General features: G+C 40.4%; 1 protein-coding gene across 1 annotated transcript in view; it reads right to left on the reverse strand.

Moving 5' to 3' along the window:
• The window catches only part of agbl4 (AGBL carboxypeptidase 4), a 410,530-nt gene that overhangs the window by 116,119 nt on the left and 266,872 nt on the right, over positions 1–27,539 (reverse strand). Inside the window, exon 6 of the mRNA XM_051947376.1 lies at positions 23,807–23,846. Within this exon, the coding sequence (XP_051803336.1) occupies positions 23,807–23,846 (40 nt within the window). The remainder of the gene's footprint in view (positions 1–23,806; positions 23,847–27,539) is intronic.

Here is a 27,539-nt window from a genome sequence, read left to right on the forward strand (position 1 = left end):
AGCAGTAGTTTAGGCTGTTTTCAATACAAGTGCATGGTTACGTCTGCCGGCTATTGATTTGGGAGCTCGCTTCACTTTTCTGTGAAGAATCATCAAGTCAAACCATCAACAAACGCAACACATTCATATACGAAAGTGCCATTTTCTCCACATTTTAAAGTAAATGGACCAAAAGTTGTTTGAGAAGTTTCGGAGGCCAAGCTGCAGTTATCTTGTAAATCTATTTGCAGCTGCTTTGGCAGACCCTACAAACTATAACAGCAACGAGAGTGATAGACAAGAGATTTGAGCTGCTTCTGAACAAGTCGAACAGAGGATTACTGTTAATCTAAGCTTCTGTTCAATGGCTCTCCTGTCCTCAAAGCTGGGCTTGTCAGCATAAGGCTGCTCAGTTTCTGGAGCTCTCTGTCTTTGAAGTGGCCGCTGTTTGTAAGGGAACACCTCTCCACTTAAAAGTCCTGCCTTGTGCAGTCTGGAGAAGTTTAGACAAAACCAAGCAACATTTTTATTTAATAAAGGTGCAGCAAAAATGGAAGTCTGTCCAGAGACACAATGAAAACTAATTTCTCTAAATGAACTTTATTTTCCAATTTCTTTAAAAAAAAAAAAAGTTCTGTTCATATTTCCCAAGAGATTCTAAAAAGAGTCTTGCACACTGTCTCACTTGCAAAAACACATTTATTCAGAATGTTTTGGTGCTAAAAATTAATCAGACAAATAGTTTGATACAAAGATCTCCAGGGTGACCCAAAAGTTTGGAAACAAAGTTTAACTGCAGTGCCTATTTGAGTTGGGGGTGCATGAATTCACTCTTATTTTACCCATTTTTGTTATATAAAATAACTTAAAAGCATAGTATTTGCCGAGTGCAATAACTCAGAAGAAAACGAATAGAAGCATAAGGTCCAGGTATGCTGGAGCAGAACTTCAAAATGCAGGCCATCAGTGTCAGATTTCAAAACTCTTGATGGGAAAGTATCTGACACTTTTAATTTTTTTAAACATCCAAAAGTACTATGAGGCAACATTTACTGTCCAGTTTGAGGAACCTTCATAAGCATGAATGAAGATACATTCCAGAAGATACCAGTGTAACCAGGTGGTGGAAACGTTCACAACTTTGTATAAGGAACAAACATGAACATGTGGAAATATGTTTGTTTAACACTAATCTGTTACTCTTCTGAATATATCTGTGGTACTGATTTATTGAAATAACATATCATTTGGATTACAGACTTTTCATTTGTTTCCAAACTTTTGGGTCACCCTGTATACACTTATGTGTATTCATTAATATTGCACAGACTCTGGGAGATGAGAAGCTGTTTGTATTTATATATTTGGGAATTTTGAGGCAATTTAACATTAAAGGATTTATTATAGATTTTTTAACATTTTTGCTAAGTTTAATGCTATGTGCCAAATTTATGTTTTTTTTTTTTTAATTTCTACAAAAACAATCCGTTGGTGTAGTCTTTTCTATGGAAACTAACTTTGGGATATTTTTGATTCTTGCTTTCTGTCTGTACTTGAACGTTTTCATTCAGTGGAATGACATTTTGTCATTTATGCTTGATTATAGTATGTGGTGTATGTCCATTGACTGTAAATTTACAGACACTCTCTGTTTATGATGGCTTCTCTTTGCACCAAAACATTTTTCTAGAGACAGTCTAGCACACAAATGTTGTGAAAAATGGATTTTTGCAAGTTAGACACTGTGCAGGAGTCAGTTTTAAACTTTTAGACATGCCCGTTCCTCTTCGATGCATCTGTCACGTGAAATAGATGTGCAAAAAGTTATTTGTCTTGCTTATTTTCTGAGAAAAATCCTCCGTATTCAGACATGATTAAAACATGAGGAGAAAAATAAAATGGTTGGATATTCCCCCCCCTACAAAAACAAACATAATTTTAAAAAAACCTTAAAGAGAGCTATACAGCAATAACCATACATGAAGCAGTGCTACATCCACAACATATTGTAGCTGAGTGGTTCAAACTTTGCATCAGTTAGTCTCAGCATCTGGAAATTATGGAAATGTAACATCAGTCAGACCCTCATAGACTCAGAAAGTCAAACACTGGCTATAAAGTGAGAATATTATAGCTGTTATAAATACAGATTTTTGTGATTTTAACAATTTTCCTGCAAATCCAAGCAGTCGGCTCATCTCAAGCCATCAGATTTTGACAATAATTTCTGCTTGACCATCTGAAATGTTTTTATAGAAAGGAACCAGCTGGTGATTCGCTCAGCCAGCCGCTGCTAGATAAATAGATTCATCCAATCTCCCAGCCTATGGGACCTCCTTTTATAACCATTTGGATGTGAAAACTATATTCTTGACTGACATCTTTCTGACCTTCTTGTTACAGTGGGTCCCAGTAGGCTCTTTTTTCACAGACAAACCACCACCAAAAAGAACAGAACTGCATGGAATCCATCGAAAGTCATTGGGTCCAACCTGTCTTCCATCCAGGACTTACACATGTCCTGAGTTAGAACACCCATCACACCCAGGATATAATCTGCTCCATCTCCTCCCCTCTGCAAGGGGAGCTCTGAAAACAACCAGACACAAAAACAGCTTCTTCCTACAGGCTGTTGCTCTGATGAACAAACAATAAGTCAGTCTATAATGACAAGGAACTCTTTTTGAATCCTATAAACCACCGTTCATGCTGTTTATCACGTGTCTGTTCATATTTCATTCCAGCAGTGCTGCTCTGCTCCACTGCAGTACCGTCCACCTACTGCATGTATATGAAATGTCAATATAACCCTGTATTTATGCATAATAACTGTATTTACGCCTGTCATCGGACTCTACACTGATCTGTGGTTCACTTCTAACATGCTCCTTTACACACATCTGAAGCTAGCAGGTCAGCTTTTTTCCCCCTTTTTAACCTGTTGCTCTTGTTTAAATGTGTTTTTGTGAAAGTTCACCGAGTGCAAAGATGAAACTGGAGTCAAATTCCTTGTACGTGTGCACAGACTTGGCCAAAAAAGCTGATTTTAAAAATATCGATGCAAGTCATAATAGGGAAAACACAGCATTAAAAAAAAACAAAACAACAACCCTCAAATGACAGCTGGATTCCTTTTAGCTGCCACAAATTTGAGGTTCTTGTATCATCAGCAGATATTTTGACTTGTGATAGCAGGAAGAACCTTAAGCCTTGAACATTTTTTTCTCTAGAAGCTACGAGGATTTGCTAACATGTACAAAAACAAACCACAAAACTGCCTCATCTAAATGGAATGCAGCCGTCATTAATTTTCTTTTTTCCTTCTTGCTCACGCCGGCTCACTGTCATGGTTTACTGAAGAAGCGTTATTAATGATACGAGGAACACCTGCGCTTTTTCTACTCTAACATTTTAAAAAAAAGTCTGATTATACACTCCAGTAAAACAAGAATAATAATAAAAATCTGTTTTTTGACAAATAGGTAGCCAAAAAGGTAACAGTTTGTGATTATTTTCTGGGCTGTTTTATAATTATTATACATTTGTTTTACTCTCATTCGCGCAATCCATCATGGGAAACACTGTCACTTTTTCTTCATGAAAACCTTTCCTACCCACAACCTGCTTAGAATTAGTATTCAGCATTAAAAAGAGACACATATTATATCTTATTGCACCTGTTTAGTGTTTGTGGAGTTTGGTTTTCCAGCGTACCGCCACACAAATTGAACTTATTTGCAGATACTGGGCTGTTAATAAGCGGAACAGCACATTTTGTCTTTATGAAACTGAAACTGCTTTAAATCTCGGTAAGTTTTCCTCTCCAGTTTCGCTGCTCTGCATTGTTGCATTCTGTCAAAGTGCAGGCCACCATCTGCATCCTGCTTTGCACATATTTAGACCTGATTAAGAATGCTGCCGTCATCTTTTCTTCATGTAGGATTTTTTTTGTTCACAATTGAACGTTTCACTGCAGAAGAAATGTAAAGGATGAGATGTGCAACTTAATAACAAAATGAAATTGCTACAAAACAAAATGCTGTAAAGTTTGGACACATTGACTGTATAATTGCTGTATATTTAATGCTGTGGAAAAAGTATTTGCCCCCCCTCTCAAACTCTTATTTTTTGCACTTCAACGTTTAAGATCAGCAAACAAATGCCAATCAGACTAAGATAACCCAAGTAAATACAAAATGCAGTTTTTAAATGTTTTAATATATTAGAGGAAAAAACTATTCAAAGCTGCCTGGCCCTGTGTGAAAAAGTAATTGCCCCCAAAACCTAACGACTGGCTGGGTCACCCTCAGCAGCAACAAGTGAAATCAGGCGTTTTTTATAACTGCTAATGAGTCTCTCACATCTCTGTGCAGATATTTTGGCTCACTCTTCTTTGCACAATTGTGTAAATTCAGCAACACTGGAGGGTTTTGGAGCGTGAACGGCCTTTTTTAAGGCCATGCCACAGCATTTCAATCGGATTCAAGCCGGACTTTGACTTGAGCCATTCAGAAGTCGACTTGCTGGTGTGTTTTGGATCGTTGTTCCGCTTCAGCTTAACCCTTACAAGGCCATGTTTCTGGAGAAGTACATATACTAAAACCACCTAATTCATAAAAATATCGATCAAGTCTTGTGAGGTCGCATTGTCGTAGACGTTCGCCATTGTGAATTTCGGCCGTCTTATTACGGTACATGGCCCCGATAAAAGCTTCATAATTGCGGCTTCGTTATAACGGCTCATACGGCTTTATCGTTTGAAATAAGCAAATTTGGGGCCAATGTTTATATCTTACCATTGGTCGACTTAAAGGCATTAGAGGAGATTTAATTTCCTACGACTTTGAACGTAGCATGCGCACATACAACCTCTCCCTCACCCCCCTCTAACCTCCCCCCCTTAACATTTACGAAGAAACGCCCCCCTCCAGAAACTTGCGTAGGACTTGTGAAGTTGTCTTTTACGGCTGGGTCCCCCTGGATCTTTATCTGCCATTATGTAAAAAAAGATGAGCAAAACAAGTCGCCAGCTAACTACGAAGCTATACCAAAGCAACACATACAGAAAACACGTAAGTCCAAAGCGTACGTAATCTACGTAACTAGGCCTGAGCCGGAAGATTTTTGATTGACAGGAAAGGGAGCAAACCAAACGCCTCGGTCCGAGCGCGTTGATTGGCTGATGTTTTTCAGGTCCTGCCATGTCCACAGTTATTTTTTAAAATTTTTTATTCTTTTAGAGACCATACATACAAGTCCACTAAAGGTCAGTATATTCATTTTATGTGAATCAGACAAATTAAACAAAAAAAACCATCCTCCATAATGCCTTTAAACATACAGGTGTGTGCATATTTCAGGTTAATTAGCGAGCCGAGAATGTTCGGTTTCGGCTGTGTGTACGAGTGAGCGTGAACCGAGTATACTCGGTCCCGGCTTTTTAAGGGTTAAGGTCATGCACTGATGACTGAACAGTCTCCTGCAGGATTTTCTGGTAGAGAGCAGAATTCATGGTTCCATCAATCACACCAAGTGGTCCAGGTCCTGAAGCAGCAAAGCAGACCATCACACTACCAGCACCATGCTTGACTGCTGGTATGATGTTCTTTTTTTTAAAAAAAAACACTTAAATGGGAGAAATAGTCCAAAAATTATGAATTAGAGAAGGGGGAAAATACTTTTTCACGAGACTGTGATTGTTCTTTTCCCAACAAAAGCCTTGATTGATTACAAACTTGGCTGTTGTTTTTGTTTTTTGGTAATATAAGAAACACTGTTATCAGTTTTGCTGTAATATCTATTTGACTCTAGAAAAGCAAACACTAGCAAAGCACAGTTATTGTTTAATTTCATCTATTCTGGCTCTAATTCATTACTGCAAGAGAACCGGAGGACAAGATAATATGTTTAAATTATCACTACAAAGGACAGAGAGCAGGAATGGAATATTTATCAAAAATGAACAAACCTTAGCATTTGTAATTACGTGAGTGTGCACACACACACACACTCACACACATATAAGAATACACGCATGTAATTAAAGAGGAGGTGGCGGCACTTTCATTAAGTCTCAAATGACCTTTCCACACCCAAAATGCTAATAAATGAAAAATATCAGTTAAACGCTGCGCGCCCGTTGTTGTGTGTTGATTTTTCACCATTATGAGAATTTAATTCACAGCTGCTATTTGTTTAATAAATCCAAACTGCTCCCTTTTTTCCTCAATAATTAGTCAAGCACACAGAAGCTGCTTTGATTTTGGCCTAAACTATCGGCGAGCTAATCAGCTGACGATACAGCGATTCGCCAAAGCTGACGAACACGACTCCTGATAATAGTTTTGCTATGTTTTATCTGCTGGTGGTGGGGAGTTGATCTGCTAAAAGACTCCGAGTCAGGACAGAAGCCAGACATCATGTCCTGCCTATTAGCTCCACACTGCCAGGCTCATCTATCTTTATTGGTCATCCATTAGCCTGCATTAAAGGGAGACACGGGATAATAGCAGTAATGATGCTGATGATGGAATTAGACTGCAGTTACACACGTCATCATTGCAGCGTTGCGACTGGAATCATAAAGAGTTCCCACAGACGGACGGACAGATGGATGGACAGTTAAAGCTAACAGCCAGCTTCCGATCGGACAAAGCAACGGAGCACATTTGAAACCGGCATTTGCTTTGCAGAAGCTGCACCTGTGCCTGTGGACAGATGCCGGTGCAGGTGTGTGCGCGATGACGGTTGGCAGATGCAGAAAAGTGACGACGTCGGACGGCGAGGGCGCAGGGATCATTAAGGCTGACTTTCTGGACAGATGCTCTAAAGTCAGGGAAGCAAAGAGCAAAAATGAAGACATGGGTGTCTGGCTCCAAGATTCAGGGGAAAAAAGCAGCAAAAAAATGTCTTTTCTGGTGCTGCTGCAATCAATCACAAGTGTTTACTGTCCGGGGTAAAACCGTTTTCCTATTTTGGTTGGAGGCATCTCACCAGACTTTCTCTTATTATGCCTCTTAATTAGCTCTGCATGAATTACTAATCAACCATGAAGAAGGCATTCACCAATTTAAAAAGTGATAGCCCATGAAATGAACAGCACAGTCTCATACAAGCACATCAGTTACTGATGCTGCGGGGCCCGAAAACAGACCTTTGACTGAAAGAGAGACGGAAGAAACAAAGGAAGAAAGAGGCGCAAACACACACAAACAAGCACACACACTGTGGCAAATCTTATTGGGGATAAATCCTTCATTAAGTATTTAGAATGGTATCAGTGCTGGCCCTGCCATCACGCAGCGTACGCTCACTGATCCACCCAGGAGACATTGATCTTCTTCATAAGGAACATAATGACCACCAGAGAAATACTGATCATATTTCAGCACCAGTCAATTCAGTTCATTAGGGCCGCTCTGCCTCCTGCTGCGGACCCGTATTGATCTCACCAGACGGTTATTCTCTGCTAACTAGAAAGGAAACTCCCCAAAACTGTAACTCTGCGACTTGAACGATAACAAACAAGCTCAGAAAAACACATGAAAAGGTTGCAGATGTGTGCAGCAGCAGCGTGGACTGTGTGTCTCTGTGCCCTTTCTGCATCGGCATCAAATGTCAAACGCGACACCAGAAATCCTAAAAGTATCAAGGCTGTCCCCGGGTTTCACACAGAATTTTTCTTATACCTTTAATACCTTTTCCACCCGTCTCCTCTCCTCTAATCTCCACTTATCTGGCAGCCAGGTGAGCCGCAGCACATGGCTGGTGGGCAGGCTTTGGTCTGTGGGAATACAGCTCATCTTAATGGTATTCCCCCCCCCCCCCCTCTTTTTTTTCCCTTCTCTTCCCCGTGCTTCTCTTAGCCTTTCCTCCAGGGCGGCTGTCAAACAGAGATGGAGGCAGCCAGAGAACTTCTCATCGCTGCTGCATCTGACAGCGACCAGCCTCTGGGATTGGACGAGCGACCCGAAGCCGCCCGTCATGCAGAGGGGGCGGCCGGGCTCACAGGTGTGCGGCATCTGACAGATAATAGCAGATAAAACCCCAACCAACCGGCGGCTCGCTGCTCACCGGGGGGGAGATCAGATGAAGGGGGCCCCGCTCGTGTTGAAGGGCAAAAGTAGCGGCCTTTTATTTCACCACCAACCAGCCGGACACAGACCCAAACTGAATCACACAGCGGTCAAGGACAGACAAGGTCACGGAGCTCAAATCCTTCCACAGTCGCTGCTGCAGCTTCTACTGCACAAACCGAGGTTAAGACTGATCCCGAGGTTAATGCCGAGTGCTGCTGCAGCTGCTGTGTCTGGAAAAGCACATTTGAAGCTTGAAGTTGTATTGTTGTTTTATTTTTTTCTGCCATTACTTTCCGCTCTTTTATTACATTTGTGGGAATTTCAGTTGAAAGTCTCCAGTGAAGTTTGTTTCCTCCCGAGCTTTTCCTCTTTTTTCTTCTCTTATGCCCTGATTCTACACTTTTTTCAACATTTCTTTAACTTTTTTACTGTTAGGTTACACATTTATTTTGTTAAAGTACCGAAAATTAGTGAAACAAAGAGAACAAAGTCTTATTGTATTCATTTACCGGAGAATAAAGAGGCCAAAAGTAGAATAACCTCTCATCAAGAATCCTTTTTTTTCTTTTACAAATAGTAGTTGAGTTTTTTTTTATAGTGTTTGAAAATTACACTTTTCTTACTGCATTTAAATTAGCATTTTTTTGTACAGGTTTTTGCTGTTATTTGAAATAATAAATAAATATATCGAGAATTTAAAAAATATATAAAAATTAGCAATATAAATGAAAACTAAAAATAATCCAACCATCTGTTAGACTACAAAATTATAATATTTTTTTCAAATTTTAAATCTACTAATAATTAGATTTTTTTAAAGATTTTTATTATTAATTATTTTTTTCCATAATTATTTTAAATATTAAATTTAAAAAAAATTCTTTTTTATTATTATTATTATTATAATTATATTATTATTATTGTTATTATCAGTTATTGAATGTCACAGTATTCCACCATTTTTAACCATAATATTTTCTGGCACCCTTGCTGCCTTGTTTTTTTTTAAATTCTTAAAACAAATCTGCTTTTCGTCTTAATTAGCAAATCTAAACTGTGTGTACAGTGTGCAAAAATGACCTAAACTTTCAAATCTGCCTAACTTCATGACAGCCTGCCGCTGACCAAACCAAAGTCAAAAACCCCTTGAGTGACGCTTTACATCGGATGGAATAGAAATAAAAACACAATATATCTCACAACGTGTATCCTTCAGCCAGGACAGACAAACGCTTCCTGGGATTCCTGCGTTGACTGTGAAAAACTATGTCACATGTCATGCCTCTCCTCTGCTGTCGGCATGCAGGAAACCAGCTGATGTGATGATGGGAAACCGGCTGCTGGGACACATTTAGTCCTATGGATGAGAAAACAGTCAACACCAATCTGGCACAGGCTGACAACAGTCCACCTCTGTTCTCACTGAGCTGCACAGCAGACCTTAAAGAGCCCAGGGAAACCAGGAATCACTTTAAACTTGCACTTCAGCAAACATCTCTGCCGTTTTGTGTGCGATTGGCCTGTAAAGATCCATCTGTATCATTCCACGGTCTCCAACAGAGGTCAGCACAAAGTCACACACAGGACAGCAGGAAGACATAATGAGCTGGAGAATTTCCTGCATTGAAAGGAATTCAGAGTGTGCTCAGAGTTTTCTGGAGGAAGAGCGGAGCTGCTGCTCTGTAGATGAACCTGGTTCCTGACCCGCACTGTGAAAGCGGGGCAATTAAAAGTAGGATTCTCCCTGCAGAAATCAATAATGTATATATTATTTTATTTATACATACAGTACTCTACATACACACCCAGTAGACACACATGCCGCACACACCGATCTGACAGGCAGACTGAAGCTCAGACTGAGAAAAGGCTGAGAATGACCTTGACCAAGGGCAAGGTGTCTCCTGGTGGCGTTCGTCTACCTGCTCTGCAGCTGGGAGCATTAAATATTCTCCTTTAATCAACTTAGCAGAGTGACAGCTTATTATATTAACAATTCAACTGAGCTTAATGATAAAGCCATATATTAGTAAAAGGTGCCCAGATGTTCTGATAATTAGCCTCCTAAAGGTTCGAAAGCTAAAAGTGGCTGCAAATAGTGATGTAGTGGTTGTTTATGGAGACAATATCCTGCCTACACACACACACACACACACACACACACACACACACACACACACACACACACACACACACACACACACACACACACACACACACACACACACCAAAAACTCAATCCACCAGCCATAGCACAGAGACAGAGTGGCATCGGCCTCTATTATCTAGTCCCTATGCTGCTAACACAAAAGGCTCTCTGGAACAAAAATCCAATCAGTCCTCTCTAGGAGGATTTGCTCCACAGCAGTGCTCAGCAACACTGGTGGCTCTGCTGGTGACAAAGAAATAATCTCAGAGCCCACAGCCTGTTCACAGACTGTTTACTGTCTCCGTCACATCGTCCTTTTAGAAAGAGGACAGACAGAGTCTCAGCGCCTCTCTGTTGTCATTTTAGTGTCCTCTGAGTTTAGCATTCTCTCCCTCTCCCCTCTTTTGTGGATGCGAGAACATGAAACACATGGCTGACTGTGTGTACAGTGCGTGAAATTACCGTATTTGCGACACAGAGAATATTTACTCTAAGCATTATTAATATAGGCTTGACAAAAAAAACAAAACGAAGCTTCAGGCATATAGGCTGGAGACAGGTGTTAAATAATTGTTTGATGACAAACATTTTCTAAATATTTTCAATATCGCGCTGCCCCCGACTCTCCCCCTCGCCTCTGGCTGCTATCTCTCACAGTCCTCCAGTCTTTGTCTGGTAAATTATCACACTCGTTCTCCATTCATTAGCATGCTGCTGCTTATTTAGCTACGCTGCTGAGAAGCCTTCAACGAAATCAACTGGAAAATACTCAATATGAGGCGGCCAGCGCGCTCCTCTCCTCTCCTCTCCTCCCACCCATCCTTCATCTCTTCCTTTGTTTGTTTTATGTGTGTGTGGATTTTTTTTCTTTAAAAACCACATCAAAATGGAAGCATAGTCCCCCATAATGAAGAGGAGGGAGATAAAATATGCAAATTCACAGAGAAAGGGTATAATTAGGGCAGTAATAGGAAGTGTTGTTTTCACAGCTGCTCATTTACACAAAAGCCTGATAGTATTTTTTTTCATATAAATAACGTTCTGTTCCCCCCCCCCCCCCCCCCCTTCCCTTCTTCTTTCTCTCAAGGTGCAAAAATCCTGTGTTCCACTAAAACAAATCTCTGGGGCTCGACACCCTGAAAGCCAGCCAACCTTGCAGTCATCGAGCCACTCAGAGATTTCTATCAGCTCGGGTACGTACGCCGGGACTGGAGGTCGCATGCAGGTTGTTTCAGAGTCGACTGTCCACCTTCGGGTCAAACCTGACCGGCTGCAAACGCTTTTACCTGCAACTTTCCTCATCTAGTCTTCTCTTTTGCCGTCCCACTGCCAAAGAAAAAGTGCTGGGTGTTTGGATGGTGTGTGGTAGAAGCTTAAAAGCATTAAAGTCAGTAAAAAAAAGTACTCTAGTGGTTTCTGAATCCTGCCGCAATGGAATCAATTGGAGGAAAAAAATGGAGTTTAAACACCTTTTTCTTCTACGTAATTAACATTTCAGAGTACTACAGTGAATGTGGCTAAAAGGTGCTGCACACAAAAAACCCAAACTGCTTTGCTAGATCTTTATCTCTTACCTCTAAAATGTGAGCTTACGGAAAGACGGGTATAAATGCGAAATAAATGAGAGCTTAATGAATAAATGTTTGAGCCTCACTCAAAGGGGAACCGGTCCGACAGATAAAGATCAACCGATAAAGTCTGCAGCGGAACAAAGCAGAAATTAGCACACATGAGAGGGTTAACTTTCATTCATCTGCGAGAATAAAGAGGGAAAAGATTAATGTTCTGACGCAAACATCTTTTCATCACAGTAAAATAGAAACGGTGGCAACACAAAGAGTTTAAATACTCTTTCTGTGTTTGGCGAAGCAAGCGATTCGCAGGTTTTAAAGGACGGCGGAGGCTCTTCCTGCAGCAGCGCTCTGACAGAACTCCATGAACGCAATTTGCAGCAGGGACCGAGAAAAAATACATCATATTCAAAGCAATAGCAGCGCTGCAACAGAGACACAAATGCATGAAATATCACTATATTGTTTGGCTGGATGCCCGGAGACTTCTATCTGAAGAAATGGATGTCGTTAAATGACTTAGCGGAGGCCAGGCTGGTGGGTTGTGGGAATTCTGCCGTTGACCTCACGTTTATGGTGCAGACAATTTAAGTTTAAAGTAATCTCCCAACTTATTCTAGTATTTCCTGACACGTGTTATGCAAACAGGGACACACTGTAAATGTTGGCACATCCTGGCGGAGAGGAAAAAGGGCTCGTGGGAGTTTAAAATTGAATTATATCAGCGCATAAACAAAAACGGGAATTAAAAAATGCATTTTCTTTTCACTCTATGAGAAAAACTTTGCCCCACGCAAAGTTTACTTTCAGTTTATGAGGTTCAGAGCTTGTCTTGTTCTAGCTGACCATAATAAGTTTGGTATAAACTTGTAGCTGCTGGCTGAGCTCTTTGCAATAACCGGCTATCGACAACCAAACTAATTTGCACGGCTCCTTATTTTCCTAATGGGGTGTTAGTTTTATTAACTGCGACTCCTCCTGGCAGTTTCAGCAACTATAAGTTCCGTTTTTATAATAGACTTAATTGTGATGCCCAGCATAAACTTTCAGGTTACATTTTTATTCATCGGTTGCAGCTTATTTTAACAATGTAACGTCGCAATCTCCAGTATAAAATTACATTTACAGCCATGGCCATAAGTTTGGACACAAGTACCACGACGCTTGTGAATCTTAGAAAATACCACAAAATTGTCACTTACAATATACAGCCATGGCCATAAGTTTGGACACAGCATGACTTATGTCTGTTTTGATGTCTATTACAGAACATAAGTATATTGTAAGTGACAATTTTGTGGTATTTTCTAAGATTCACAAGCGTCATGGTACTTGTGTCTAAACTTATGGCCATGGCTGTATTTGAATCTAGAAGCCAAAATTTTCTGCCATTTTTCTAGATTTATTGACTTTGTAATTAAACACACACTGTTAGAACAGACTAGTCTCTGTGGGTGAACCTTTTATGTAATTAAAATACTCCACCAGACACTTGAAAACCAAAAAGATGCGACCCCTTTTTTCCAAAATTGAATATGTGTGATATTATTTGTATGATATTCCCTGACCTGGTTGTTGCCATGGAAACAATACAGCTAAGATAATTACAGCTTTGGCAATCAGCTCCATATTTATACATACTGCGAGCACACTCGTGCCTTTCACAGGTTAAATTTCCACACTGCTAATACGTGTAATGAAAGATTCAGCTTTTGAATATGTGCAGCCGGCTGTGTAAAAGGCGACCTCTGACCTCGGAGATATGTACAGCGGTTTTGTCTGGAGAAAGTAAAGCACAGAACACAAAGAATCTCTGTAAAAAAAAAAAAAAAAAAAGACGGGCTCTAATGAAGAACATTTCTATTCTGCTCTGACAGAAACAGCAGGGAAATGGAGATACAAAGAGGGAAGTGATAGAGTGAAAAAGAAGAAAGTCAGAGGAGAGATCTGAGAACTGCCTATTATCTCCAAGCTGCTTCATTGCTTTAGACACACACTCGCGCTTCCACGCCTCCGTGCACAGACCTGAAAGTGTGTGCACGAGCGCACGGGCAAACACACACTCGGCCTCAACCGTCCTCTCAAATCTGCCCAGATCTCATGAATATGATTGACCTTTTTTCCACTGTAATGCTGAGAGCGCATAAAGGCAAAGGAGAAACTAAACAGAGGCAAGCAGAGTTAATTTAGAACAACACATTATTGGGCGCTGACTGCAGATATGGAAAAGGACAATCTAATCGATAAGCCAAAAGAATGACAATGGCCTCTCAAATCAATGTCTGCACCCCATTTTCTCACTGTGAAAAGACAAAGCCTTCAGTGCAGGTGTTTTTGTCGTTCTGCTGTGTGCAGTTTGCACCTGTGTGTGTGTGTGTGTGTGTGTGTGTGCGTGCGTCCATGCTGGCGTGCATGTGTGCGTACCTGGCTGCTGCTGCTGTGGTGGAACAGTTGCCAGGACTAATCATTATTTAGTTGTGGTGGGGCTGGAAAGGTCAGCAGTCTGAAATGTCAGGCTGTGTTCAACAGGAGCCAGATGCAGTCGTGCGCTGCTCAAGTGTCCAATTAAAGAGGGCCGAGTGAGGTTTGAGTGGGTCTGTGTGTGGGAGCGAGTGTGCATGTGTGTGTGTGAAATGAGAAAGAGGGAGGGAAGACGTAAAGTGTTTTTATTTTTCTGGTGTTGCTCCTTCCTCCACGTTTGTGTATTTATCACAGCTGTACAGTGTGTAAAGTATACCTACACTGTATAGAGTCCGGTTTAGTCTTCCACTAACTTTATTAATCAATGTAGCCTCTCATTCTGCATTTCTTTATGAAAAAATTAAAAATGTTAATGGTGTTTACTGTACATGTTTGAAGACAAGCCATCCTTCATCAGGTAAAGTCAGCACAGAAAACACTACAGCTTCTAATACAAAGCTACTAAACCAAGCTAAGGGACACTAGATTGACTGATTAAAATATCAAAATGATTAGCTTTCCCCCAAAAAAGTTTATCAAGTTGTATGTTATTGTGAAATACACAAACGCAAACACAGAATTTACATATCAAAGTGCAAAGCTGTAGAGTTAAACTATAAACTCCAAAAAAATAGTTGAGTCAAGTTTGAAAATCACATGAAAGATCATTAAAAAAACATTAGAAATATTTTATATAATTTGTTAAGATATAAAACTTTTGAATATTAATTTAAAAAATAAACTAAAAAACTGCTCAGTAAAACTTGGAGCAAGAAGAGTGTCTCTGCAAAGCATTCACTCTGTTTTTGCCTTTTTTTTGCTGTGTAAGAATAAATTAAAAATAAATCTGCTGTTGTTTTAGCCACTATGCTATTAATAAAGTTCTACATACACCCCCTGTCAAAAGTTTTGAGACGGGTTCTCATTCATTTGAATGAGAAGCCGTCTTTTGACAGGGGGTGTAGATCTCTGGAACAGAGCAACGCTTAAATAGAAGAAAAATAACTTCCTGTGACCAGAAGAAGGGAAACAGTGGTGGAACAGAAATCTTCAAATTTGGTCATATGAAAGATCCTGAAAATCATTAAGAACCGTTTCCACCATTTGTTACTGATAGAAAACTTTTAAACATTCATTTAAAAAATAAAAAAAGAGGGCTTATTACTTAAGTCAGTGGTGCAAGTCCTAAAGAAATCCAAGTTTTGATTAAAGTCCTGAAAGTGAAAAAGTTTGGTCTTTATATTTAACAAAGTGTAACGTGGACACGGTGGATATCTTACAAGCATGAAGCAGCTAAAGCAGCTCCTTCACTCCTTGTTGTGTAAAAGCTCTTTGACTTTGGTAGCAGCTTTAAATTTTATGAAATAAAACCAAATTCACTGCGCAGCTGTCGCCTTCACTGATGTGTACGATGGGTTTGTCAGGAGATGTTGGCGTAAAATGAGGATTTCAGTTACAGAGCAGCAGCTTGGAAGCAGCTGCTGGTTAACGTGTGTCTTCATGAGCTGCATTTCAGTCGCTTTTTTAGACGCGTTTCATCGTCTGACGACAGAAATAGAAAATATGTCAATGAGAAGAGCATCATTGGGAATCCAGGTGTTGATAATAATTAATATGTGAGCACAGAGAGCAGGAGAGAAGTAAAGAGAGTGTTTATCTCCAGCAGAAGCTTTGCACAATGTACAGATCACATTTTTGCTTGGGGATACTTTAAAGAAAAACTTTTTCAGCTTTAGGTGTTTGAAAACTTTTATATTTAACTGAATCGGACTCTGCTGCTGCAGCCATTCTCTAAAACTGGAGCAGTGATGGCGGCTGACTAGAGGCAAAAGATGACTGATGTAATGACACACTAATTATGCAGAGATACTGAAGAAAAACTTTTCTTACAAAGAACACGCCAGAAATACTGATGTCAAAGCTGATCGCAGCAGCAGAACAGAAATCTATGAGATAATTCTATGACAGTTGTATTTATTCAGTTATTTACATATTGTAGTCTATTCCATATACAGTCTACTGTTCCAATTTTATCCCTCTGTCTTTATAATTTCTGACTTCTAAAGAAAAGCTGATGCATCAGACAAGGCCACCTTCTTCCATTGCTCTGAGGTACTTTTCTGATGCTCACATTGTTGGTCTTTGGGCGGTGCACAGCGGTCAGCATGGACACCCTGACTGGTCTGAAGCTGTGCAGCTCCATAAACTGATGAACCATGCACTCTGACAGCTTTCTACCAGAACCAGCATTAACTTCTGCAGCAATCTGAGCAACATCAGCTCTTCTGTTGGACTGGGCCAGCCTTCGTCCACCACGTGCATCGCTGAGCTTTGGCCACCCACCGCTTCACCGCTGCTCCTATCTTGGACGACTTTTGATAAATTCTGACCGCTGCAGACCAGGAACACCCCACAAGAGCTGCAGCTCTGGAGATGCTCTGACCCAGTTGTCTTGTCAAACTCGCTCAAATCCATGCGTTTGCCCATTTTTACTGCTTCCAACAACCAGGGACAGTTGCTGCCTAATATATCCAACCCACTACCAGGTGCCAGAATGAAGAGATAATCAGTTTGAGTCACTTCACCTCTCAGTCGTCATAATGTTTTGCCTGATTGGTATGCATACTTTGCAGAAACACATGTACACATAGTGACCATTGAGATTGCAGTTATGTCTCTCTGTGCATTCATTTCTCATGTTGTTGGCCTGAAATAAGTGCCATGGGGTGCTATCAAGAGGGCTGCTGAGTGGCGAGTCTCGTATAAGGACTTTACTTTGGTGACTAAAGCGCTGTAGTTGCAATCATTGCAATCAAAAGACAGATTTGAGTCCTCTCTGTCATTACAGACAATTGTTGCTAGCTGCAAATAACCGACTTGTTCATGAATTTACTTCTTCAGCTGAATGTTTAGTCTGCAAACATCTAGGACTTACAATACGGGAAAATGTTGAATAAACAATATTAGTTGTTTTTAGTTGCAACATACTATCAGGGAGGTTGTGAAAGTGTTTTCCTTCTTTTTGAACTGAGCCTGGAAGTTCCGACTTCACCCCGGCGCTCGATAAACATTCATCTATTGCGTGCGAATGCATGTTTAAGTGTGAATCATTCTTCAGAGCAGCTAATGAACGCCATTAGAAACAGAGGCCAGCAGAGCAGCGGGGGCAGGATCCTCATCAAATCTTCTCTCTCTCTCAGACACAGCACGTTACGCAGCCACTTGAGCCTATTACTTCGTTCACACCCTGCGACTCCTCCTGGCCGTCCGTGCTGCGAAGACGACGAGAAGCCAACGAAGGAGGGGGGGAAATGGAACACAAAAGGGCAAAAACAACAAGCAAGATCGCTAATAAATAACAGCAGATAACGAGCGAGTCAAACGAGCAGAGGACGAAGCTTTCGGGGGGGGGGGGGGGCAGGTGAGGATGACGACAAGGATGAACGGGGAGGGAAGGAAACTCCTTTAATCTGCTGGGAGAAGGAGAGGGTGTCCTGCCTGTGTTTCCCTATCAGAGCAGCTCATCTGCAAGCATCACCTGCTCTTCATACAGCCATCATAATAACCTTCACCGCGTTCAGAGTGTGTGTGTGTGTGTGTGTGTCCGCTCACCTACTGTGAATAGTAATAAGCAGCAGGGCAGGATAAAATATGTCTGCCAAGTTAAGAATATAATAGACTTACCTTCAAGGCCACACATAACAACAACCTGAATAATGACCTGCAATAATTTAAACGGCACACCGAGCTCCACTCTAGTCGGAGGAAGAAACCTTTCAGTGAGGAATAATTGAAAGTGTGTAGGGTCCCTCTGTGGGTGTAGATCGAACCCTGAAGGAGGCTGGTTCTACTGTTCCCGCTGCTGCCAGCTGATCCGAACAGGGAGAAGTCAAGTTTTGAGCAGTCTGAAGATGAATTCAGTGGAATCTCGCAGCAACGTAACATCCGAAGTTCAACAGGACATTTTGTTATCCAGTCAGTGAAACTTTATCGCAACAGAAAATACATCTCCAGCAGTCATTAGGTTGTTGTTCAGTGTTTATCTCATTTACAAAACCATTTAGTGCCAAACTTTGATGCTTTATACCAGTTAAAAGTGCAACATTAAAGCAGTCTTTGTGAGAAAGGTGGCTTTGCAAATCATCCGGACTCTCGTCTTTCCTTTGTTTTGTTGTATAAGATTTAATTTAACAGAAATCAGGTTGTTTTTGACAGTTTTGACACTATACAACTAATAAATCCCTATAGATCCTCTGAACAGAGAAATGCTTAAATGGAAGACAACAGCTCCGTGTGACCATCTTTTTGTGCTACAGAACAAAGGAAGAAGAGAAAACCTGGTGGAAAGAAAGCACATGACAGCAACCTGCAAGTCCTGAACATTATGAACAACCATTTAGTAGACCCTCCAGAAAAACGTGGGCTAAAATCCTTGATTATGCAAATAAATATGCGGGGGTTTTATGCCATTTTATGCGGGGAAATTGCGGAAAGTTGCAAAGTATGCGAATAGTTGTGAAATATGCAAAAAGATGCGAAATATGTAAGAACTGGGAAAAAAAGGTGATTCTTCTCCTACATCCTGTTACCAGGCTACCACTGAATGAAAAAGAGCAATATAAAGATAAACAGACATACTACATGCAAAACACATCACAGTAAGAGCTGTCAATGTTTCATTTATTATCAGCTTAAGCAGGACTTAAACATTCCTCAATCACAAATTTCTCAGAAATAAAACATTCTTTCTGCTTAGTTCCACTTTGAGGCAGAGCAAACTACCTGCAACACGGTTGATTTTCTTCGGTGCTCCAGAACGATGCTGCACGAGGTGCAAAAAAGTTTCCCCCCCACTTTCGTGCAGTAAATCTGGGTACTGTTTTGCCCGGTCTCTGGCTGAAATATTCGTAGGTAAACGTGATCTTTGAGCATTCGCCATTCTTGTTTTTCGTCTCTGAGCGCCACGCTCTGCATCAGCTCGTGCTTCTAGTGTGTGTGTGAATGAACTGATGACGTCAGGCCAGGCGTCACATAAAAACTCACAACTCCATTTATATCGGTTATAGTTTTCTCATTTTATGTAGAAATTGTGAAATCAAGCGGGACCCGCATATTTCTCTTTTTTTTCGTGGAAATGTGAGATTCTTGCGGGAATTATGCGTTGTTTTGGGAAATAATTGACCCCCGCATAATCAGCGGCATTTTGGTGATTAATGTGGGAATTCATGCAATCGCATAATCACGTTCTTCTGGAGGGTCTAATTTACGTTACGCGCTGTAGATTAAAAAAAAAAAAACGAAGCATGATTCAACAATTCTTAGCTGTCAAAACTCCATTCGCCACCTTCAATTTATTCATAACTTGATGTATGTAGAAATGTACAAATGCGTCTCAAGCAGCTTCCAGCTTATGTACGAAGTGATTTCCACATGTTCTTCATTATGGGACCATATCAGAATGAACCTGAGCATCATGTCTAAATGGATGAGTGTAAAGTTTAAGGGCTGCTGCTGTGTTGAGAGCACACCAACAGCAATTTTCTACCAGCATCTGGAGCAAAACTGAAGTAGGTGCTGCAGAATGGGTCTATTTTGTGCAGAAGAAGAGTCACATGTTGCATCAAATCTTGTATGAGAGTGTATATAAAAGCTGAAGAAAGAAATGTGACTAACAAAAAAAGTCCATCATGGTACCCATCATTTATGATTATGGTTTAGATTTTATCGAGCCAGCAAACACAAAGAAGTCTGGTTATGGGGAACGTGTGTCACGGTACGGCAGTCAGAAGTCTTGACTAAAGTCTGGTCTTAAATCTGTGGAAAAAGACGAAGCGTTTCCCGACCAAAGCTTACCAAAACAGACTGACAATGGTGTTTTAACAAAAGAGGTACACAGAAAGGCAGCAGCATAAAACATTACACATGCTCATCGGAAAAGAATAAATCCGGATCGGGACATCCCTCTTCCTAAACAACTAAACTGCACTCTCATTTATGTTTTAAAGAAACATATTTTCTTCTTGGAAGGTAAAAATATGATGTTTTAGGAAATGTTTCCAGTTTGCGAGAGCTGCAAAGTCCGCCTTAGAGGGTGGAGGTGTGAGTCTGTAAAGGACTTTCACCCAGGAGACTGCGGTTTTTGCGACATTTTTTTTAGACCCAAGTTTCCATTTCATGAAGGTAGTCAACACCAACTTTCACAATTGTTTTTTGACTTCATTTTTTTTGTATTCTGCTATATGATTGGTTGGCTGCAAAAAGAGCGACTATAAAGCGATTAACATCAATGGGTAGTAGCACAAAATATTTCATATATTTCTCCTTAAGTACATATCTGAGGTTACTTACAAAGCATCCACTAAAATGGTAGTTTATTTTATTTTACTGTACTCCTTTAGTACCACTGTGTTGAAACAGGAAGCGCTGCACATTCATGCAGTGGTAATGTCTGCACCCTGCGATAAAACAAATTAATTCAATTAATTCGCCTTTTTAAAACCTGACGATTTGAAAATTTGCCAAATCGTAAAATCAAGGCGAGCTTAAATATATAACAATACAGATTCTTCTTCTGCCTTTCACGACTTGTGCATTGGCGTTTGCTTCCGCCTCTCATCTCCTTCCGCCAAAAACACTCACACCCCCGTCATGGCGGACAGAACAGCAGGCGAAGAGTTGGTGTCGAGAAAAGGGCCTCATGTTACATCGATTATATGGCAGTGGTTCAGCTTTGACAAGACTGACACAGAGCAAACTACAGTCATGTGCAAGGTTTGCAAAAGTACTGTGAAAACGAAGAGTAGCAGCACAACTAACCTCTTTCAGCACCTCCAGCAGAGGCATCCTAAAGAATGGGAAGAGTGCTGGCAGTTACGGGAGTGCAGCATGGCTAGCACTAGCCATAGCAAACAGACCGCAAAGAAACAACAAAAATCGATTAAAATCGTAATCGTCCAAGATGACTAAAAAAAAAAAAAAAAATTGCGATTTTATTTTTTGCCCATATCGCCCAGTCCTACTGCACCCTTTTGAGAAGTATCGCATCTTCACACCTGATTAGTTGCAAACCGTAAATGTTTACATGAAAAAAAAAATCACACGGTTTATGCTTATCATTCTGCTCTTTTCTGTTCTCGCTTGGCCATCGAAGGCGTTGCTCTGAAGACTTTCTCCCGTTCGTTGCCCTCTGTCAGACAGTGAAGGCTGGGGGTGAGCGCTGCCTCTGCCCAGGGCCTGAGGAACAGCTGCAACGTAAACCTGCTAAATTAACCGGGTCTCCGTGAGCCTCACATATGCACTATTCTAATCAAAGCATATTAGATCATCCAGATACTTTAGACATATGGGTCTCTGCATCCTCCTCGCCGTCGCCATCTGTTTCTCCTCGTCCGTTTTTCGAACTTCTCCCCGCGCTCCGTTTCGGCGGATCCCTCGCTCGCACAGCTGCTTCTCTAAGAGACTGGCACACATTTCTAGCGGTGCAACCACTTTGTGACATGTTTCTGCATCCAGTCAAACTTGGAGCACCATATGCGCGCCTGACTACGTGTTACGAGTTTGAGCTGCGTGTTGGATACGATTCAAACTACTCTGCACAAAACACACCCCGAGTCATGTGTCGACTGAAAATGAGAAAAGATTAACAAATAAACAAGCGGAATATGCTCAGAAAAGATTACCTGTCATAATATAACAAATTCAAGTCTTCAGATGTGCGACTAATATCAGTCCTCTCATTTATTACATTCAAAGACTGGCACTAGTGAAGAAACACTCGGTGTGTTTATATAAGTGAGTGTATGAAAAGGTTTTTTGTCTCGATGCTGTTTGCACCTGCTTGTCAGTTTATTATCAGTGTCAGAATATGTTGAAGTGGTTCAGTGATGAGAAGAGGGAATGTTTACCATGCTGTTCTAACAGCACAAGTGCAGATTTTATAAAAGTGAGAGTTTAATTGAGTTTTTCTTGAACGTGTGGCATTTCAGTTGCACTTCCGACAGAATATATCATATTTATGTGAGTTACAGGAACATGTGTGAGTGTTCTATAACATTTAGATGTGTAAGCATCCGGTTGTTTTCTTATGTTTTAGTTGTGTCATGTTCAATTTTATATTCGTGACTTTACAATGGTCTGCCTTGTTTGCCAGGTTTCCTTTGAAGAAGACTCTCAAACACTTCCTGGTTAAATAAAGGTTTAATAAAATGAACTAAAATGTGAACTGTCGAACAAAAAATCCTTGGATCAGAGCTGATCAAGGCAGTTTTTAATTGATCAATATCAGATAGCATCTACGCCCAATTCTTTGTTTACATCCGCTGAAGTGGCAATCTGTAAATCAATTTGTGCAGCAAAATTGATCAATAATTGATTCAGTGATGATTTAATTCTTGCTGGCAAAGCTGCAGATGCATAATACAGGCCACAACGGTAGTTATTTCATATATAATTGGACATAAACGTGATAATCTCCATGATACAGGTTTAACTTAATAAATGAGTGTAGTTCGAATGTCATTAAGCATTACAGAAGTCTTTGTCATGGTGCCCCTTTATGAGCTAAACCGCCCGCCTCAAGCTGGGCAGTCCCCAGTCAGTTAGGTGCTGTTCCGCCACGGCTTACCTGCTCCACTGGGTGCGTGGAGAGAAGAGTTCCGATTCGAAGAGTGGGCCAAAAAACACCCGCCCCAGGCAAAAACAGACGAACAAATAATAGAAAGAAATCGAAGACCCCATGTCTTCGTTTCGCAAGCTGGAATGTAAGGACCATTTGTCCCGGCCTCTCAACTGACATCCAACAAATTGATGATACAAGAACAAATGAAGCCATCGCCTCAAAACGTTCCAGGCGAAAGGAACATCAGAGAAATCAGGAAGCATCATCTTTTGTCTGTGCCAAGTGCTGCCGGAACTGCCACTTGCGAGCGGGACTCTACAGCCACTCACGCAAGTGCAGATAAACCGACACGTATTGGAGCTACTCCATCGTCTCTGAAGACGGAAGGATGCCGACGTTGCCTAATAAGAAAATAATAACTTCTCAAAATAGCCTTTCATATATCATAACCTGCTATAATACCCACGTATACAGAGGTATGCACAGTATGTATATGTGCTGAACACACGTTTAGGTGAACTTACCTGCTCTTCTGACTTCTCTGACTACAACTGAATTCATGACTTCCATATTGTTGCCTTATAAAAGCTTCAGAGCCACATTTGTTTGACATTTAATACATCACATCCACAGACAGCAGCCACGGACCAGGAGCCATCAAATCAGCAGCGGTTTGTGGCAGCACAGTTTCATCTGCGTTAAATGTGCAGTTCTGTGAAAGCAGCACCCAGAAAACAGCGTGCTCCCCTTTTTTCAAAGTGGCTAAAAGGAAAACTCTCTCGCTGTCTTATTGGCATGTTTCTGTCAAATCAATGTGAAACCAAATAATAAAGGAGACAGAATGCATGTTGATACTGAGCTTCCAACGGGGCAGTGCGGGGCATTTCTATGTCAGCGGGGAGGTGCTGCTGCTGCTGCAGAGGGTGAAGAGAATAAAATCCCAGAGACTTACCAGAGTTGGTGATGGTCAGCAGGTCTAGACGCCTTTGTTGCTGGAAGAAAGAGAGAAGACAGAAAGTCAGATAAATGCTATAAAATAATCGATCACATCATCACTTGTCAGGCGTAACTCCTGCAGAGAGTCCGTAGATTCTCCTCAAATTAGTGAAATTGATTTTATTTGCTCAGCAGTGGCAGTAGTTTAGATTTTGCAGTGAGATATGAACATTATTTATAAAAGTTTGTTTTTTTTATATGGTTTTAAAATGAACTGTGGGTAATTCTGATAGCTGCATTAACATTTCACCAAAATATCTCTAGAAACTACCTCATGTAACCTCTATATAAGACTGTGCTGCTGTTAATTTAAGGTGTAATAGTGAAAAAGCTTCTACAACTCAGTTTATTAAGAAATTTCCCCAACGCCTTGTATGCATGCAAACTTAAACATGTGAAAATTTGTGAAATTGGTTTTACTTGCTCGGGTATAATAGTAGTTGATATTTGGCAGCAACTTAATGGTGAGAAATGAACATTATTTATAAAAGTTTGTTTTTTACATGAGTAATTCTGCACCAACACTGACGGCTATGTAAACATTCTGCCAAAATAACTTGAGAAACCATCTCAGGTAGCCTCTAAACAAGACTATACTACTGTTAATTTAAGGCGTAGCTGTGAAAAAGCTTCTATAACTCTGTTATTAAAGTAATTTCTCCAATGCTCTGTGTGCATGGGAAATTCTGTGAAATTGATTTTACTTACAAAAGTAAAAGTAATTAATATTTAGCAGCAATGTATGAAAACTATTTATAAAAGTTAGTTTTGGATGTGATTTTTAAAATGCACTGTGGGTAATTCTGACAGTCACATTAACACTTTTCCAAAATAACCTGAGACACTACTTTGAGTAACCTCTTAACAACACCGTGCTGCTGTTAATTTAAGGTGCAACAGTGTAAAAGCTGCCATATCTCTGCTTTTTAATGCCATTTCCCCGACACTCTGTGTGCATGTTTAAGTGTGACCTTGTGGGTTTCCATGGAGTGTGTTTGAAAGCAATTTTACACCGAGCCGAGAAGGAGTCTAGAGGAGGTGCTAGCTCGCTACCCCTCTCTTTAACCTGCTGCCTTTCTACACACTCGCACACACACAACCACAGGCGTGCACACACTCGACTGCCGAGCGCCGCAGTAATCAACACCTCAGCCCTCCTCATCTAGCGGTCCCTCAGGAGAGAAGATCTTCACATCCCAGGAAGGGATGAAGGGCCTGTGTGTAGGTGTGTGTCGAGCATGTGTGTGTGTGTGTGTGTGTGTGTGTGTTGCAGCGTGGCGAGGTCACAGTCAAAGCGAGCTTTTAGGACCAGACGTCATTAATATTCAAGCACCGCGCTAACCAGTTGCTGAGAGGGACAAGCAAAGAGACTCTCCACGTACTTGGAGTCGTCCTCTCGTCAAACACGGCGCTGCCAGCAGAAGAACTCTCCGTCAGGCTGCTAAACACTTACTTTAGCATTTAGCAGGTGCTCTTAGTCACAGAGACTTCTAATACACAACATGAGTGGAAAAGGCTCAGGAGTTATTAGAAATAGATCTGCATCAGATCTGTAGTTAGTTAGTTAGAAGTCTGCACTGTTATTGCGGTGAAAAGGTTTTTTTTCACTGCAAGATTTTTAAATTACTGTTTATTTACAGAAGTTCTCAGTTTTACTAAATGCATGATAATATCTAGTATAATCAAAGTAAATTAATATTTTACATATTAACCATAAAAACTGTTTTCCACTGTATTTTTTTTATAATTCAGTCCCTCCAGGATTTCGCGGGCGTTTTTCGTGATTGTTGCGGCCGAAAATGCCTGAATTCGCGGCAGCTTTTCTTAAACATTGCGATAAAAGTTGCGATGTTTTAATTTGTTGTGATGAAATTGCGGGACACAGTGACAGTTGCTAAAAAGCTGCATTTTTCCAGCTTGTAGAACATGTTTCAACACTGTAATTGACAATATTTGTTATATTATTTTAACTTAATTATTTAACGTTCCAACCCATTTCCACAAAAGCTGACGCACCATGGTGGGACATTAGCAGCAGCCAGATACCGGTTTAACATGACGTGACCTGACTATGTAGCGGGCGACGGGAATTGATGGGACTCAGAGAAATCAGTTGTTCCTTGTATCTTTTCCGATTCGTCCACAGTGGTAGATTTGTAGTAGGATAACAATCATGTGGTTGTCAGCAGGCTGCTGAAGTAGCATTCACTTGTTGTCATGGTTACCATGCCGCTATCAGACACCGTGCCGCTACTTCAATCTGAAATCCTTAACAAATCTGTGGATCCAAACTTTAAGCCGTATCACTGCTGAAGTCTAATCATTTGGTCCTTGTGTCATTTCTGATCGACCCTGAAAACTTCATTCAAATCCCTGAGTCCATTTTTGAGTGATGTTGGTAACAGAGGAAGGATTCACACACGCTGATCGTCACATAACTCCGCTGTGTTCTTTGGTGGAGTAATTAATATAATTTACCTTCATTCTTTCAGTGCTCTAACGGACCTGGATGCAACAGTTTCCATCATGGTGATTTGTCTGGTCTGCTGTCCGCTCATTTCAGCCGTTCTGATATGTTTCGTGTTTTTAAAAAAGTGTGAATCAATCGATGATTCTTTATCTTTTATTTTTGTATTCCACCACAATATTGCATGGTTGTAAAACAGTTTCGCTCCGCTTTGGTGAAGAACATCAGTGAATTAATTGTTTATCACGGTCTTCAGCAGTAATTTTTGTTGGTAAATGAGAGACATTAGTATCTCACATGTCTGCATCTTCAAACCATAAACAAGGAAGTGAATTCGGTGATGTACGCGCATTAAGTTTGTGCTGGGGACTGCTCTGATTGGTGGAACTCACGGGAGGCGGGCCAAAATTGCGGGAAAGTTGCGGTGATTGGACAAAATTGCAAGGCCGCGCAAAATTCGCGGAGATTGGTTGATTTCGCGTGAATTCACGCGATCGCAACATCATGAATTTCTGGAGGGACTGATAAATATGAATTATTTACAGATTTTTAGTTTTAATGAATTAATGATAATATCCAGTGAAATCCCAATAAAGTAATATTTTACACATTAACTGTGAAAAACAGTTTTTTCACTGTAATATTTAAAATTATTGTTTGTTTAAAGATTTTTACAGTTTGTTTGAATGTATGAAAATATCTGGTGAAATCCCAATAAAGTAAGATTTTACATAACTGTGAAAACTACAAAAACTTTGTCACTGTATTATTTTTTAAATTAGTGCTCATTTATAGATTTTCTCAATTTTACTAAGTTTACAATAATATCCAATAAAATCACAATAAAATAATATTTTACATATCAACCATAAATAAACCCAACAGAAACCGTAAAAAAGTCCAACACATTTCATTTTCTTAACAATAATTTTGCAAATCCGAAATTTCCTGGATTTTGGTTTATTTTTATGTGACTATTATTAAAGAAACATTTTAACATTTCTTTTTTCCATCAAAAAATGTTCAAAGATTTCCCAAAAATGTTGAAAATGTGGACATCAGAAGTTTCACTGTGGAAATATAATTTTTTTCCCACATTTTCAAACTTTAAAACGGCTCAATTATGACCCACAGGACGACAGGAGGGTTAAGAGGCAAGGGTTAGGATCAAGATGAAGCTAAGAGTAAAACATTAAAGAAGTACTATCAATTTATGCCTTAA

The sequence above is a fragment of the Acanthochromis polyacanthus genome, chromosome 4 (assembly GCF_021347895.1).
Source record: "Acanthochromis polyacanthus isolate Apoly-LR-REF ecotype Palm Island chromosome 4, KAUST_Apoly_ChrSc, whole genome shotgun sequence".
NCBI classification, from domain to species: domain Eukaryota; kingdom Metazoa; phylum Chordata; class Actinopteri; family Pomacentridae; genus Acanthochromis; species Acanthochromis polyacanthus.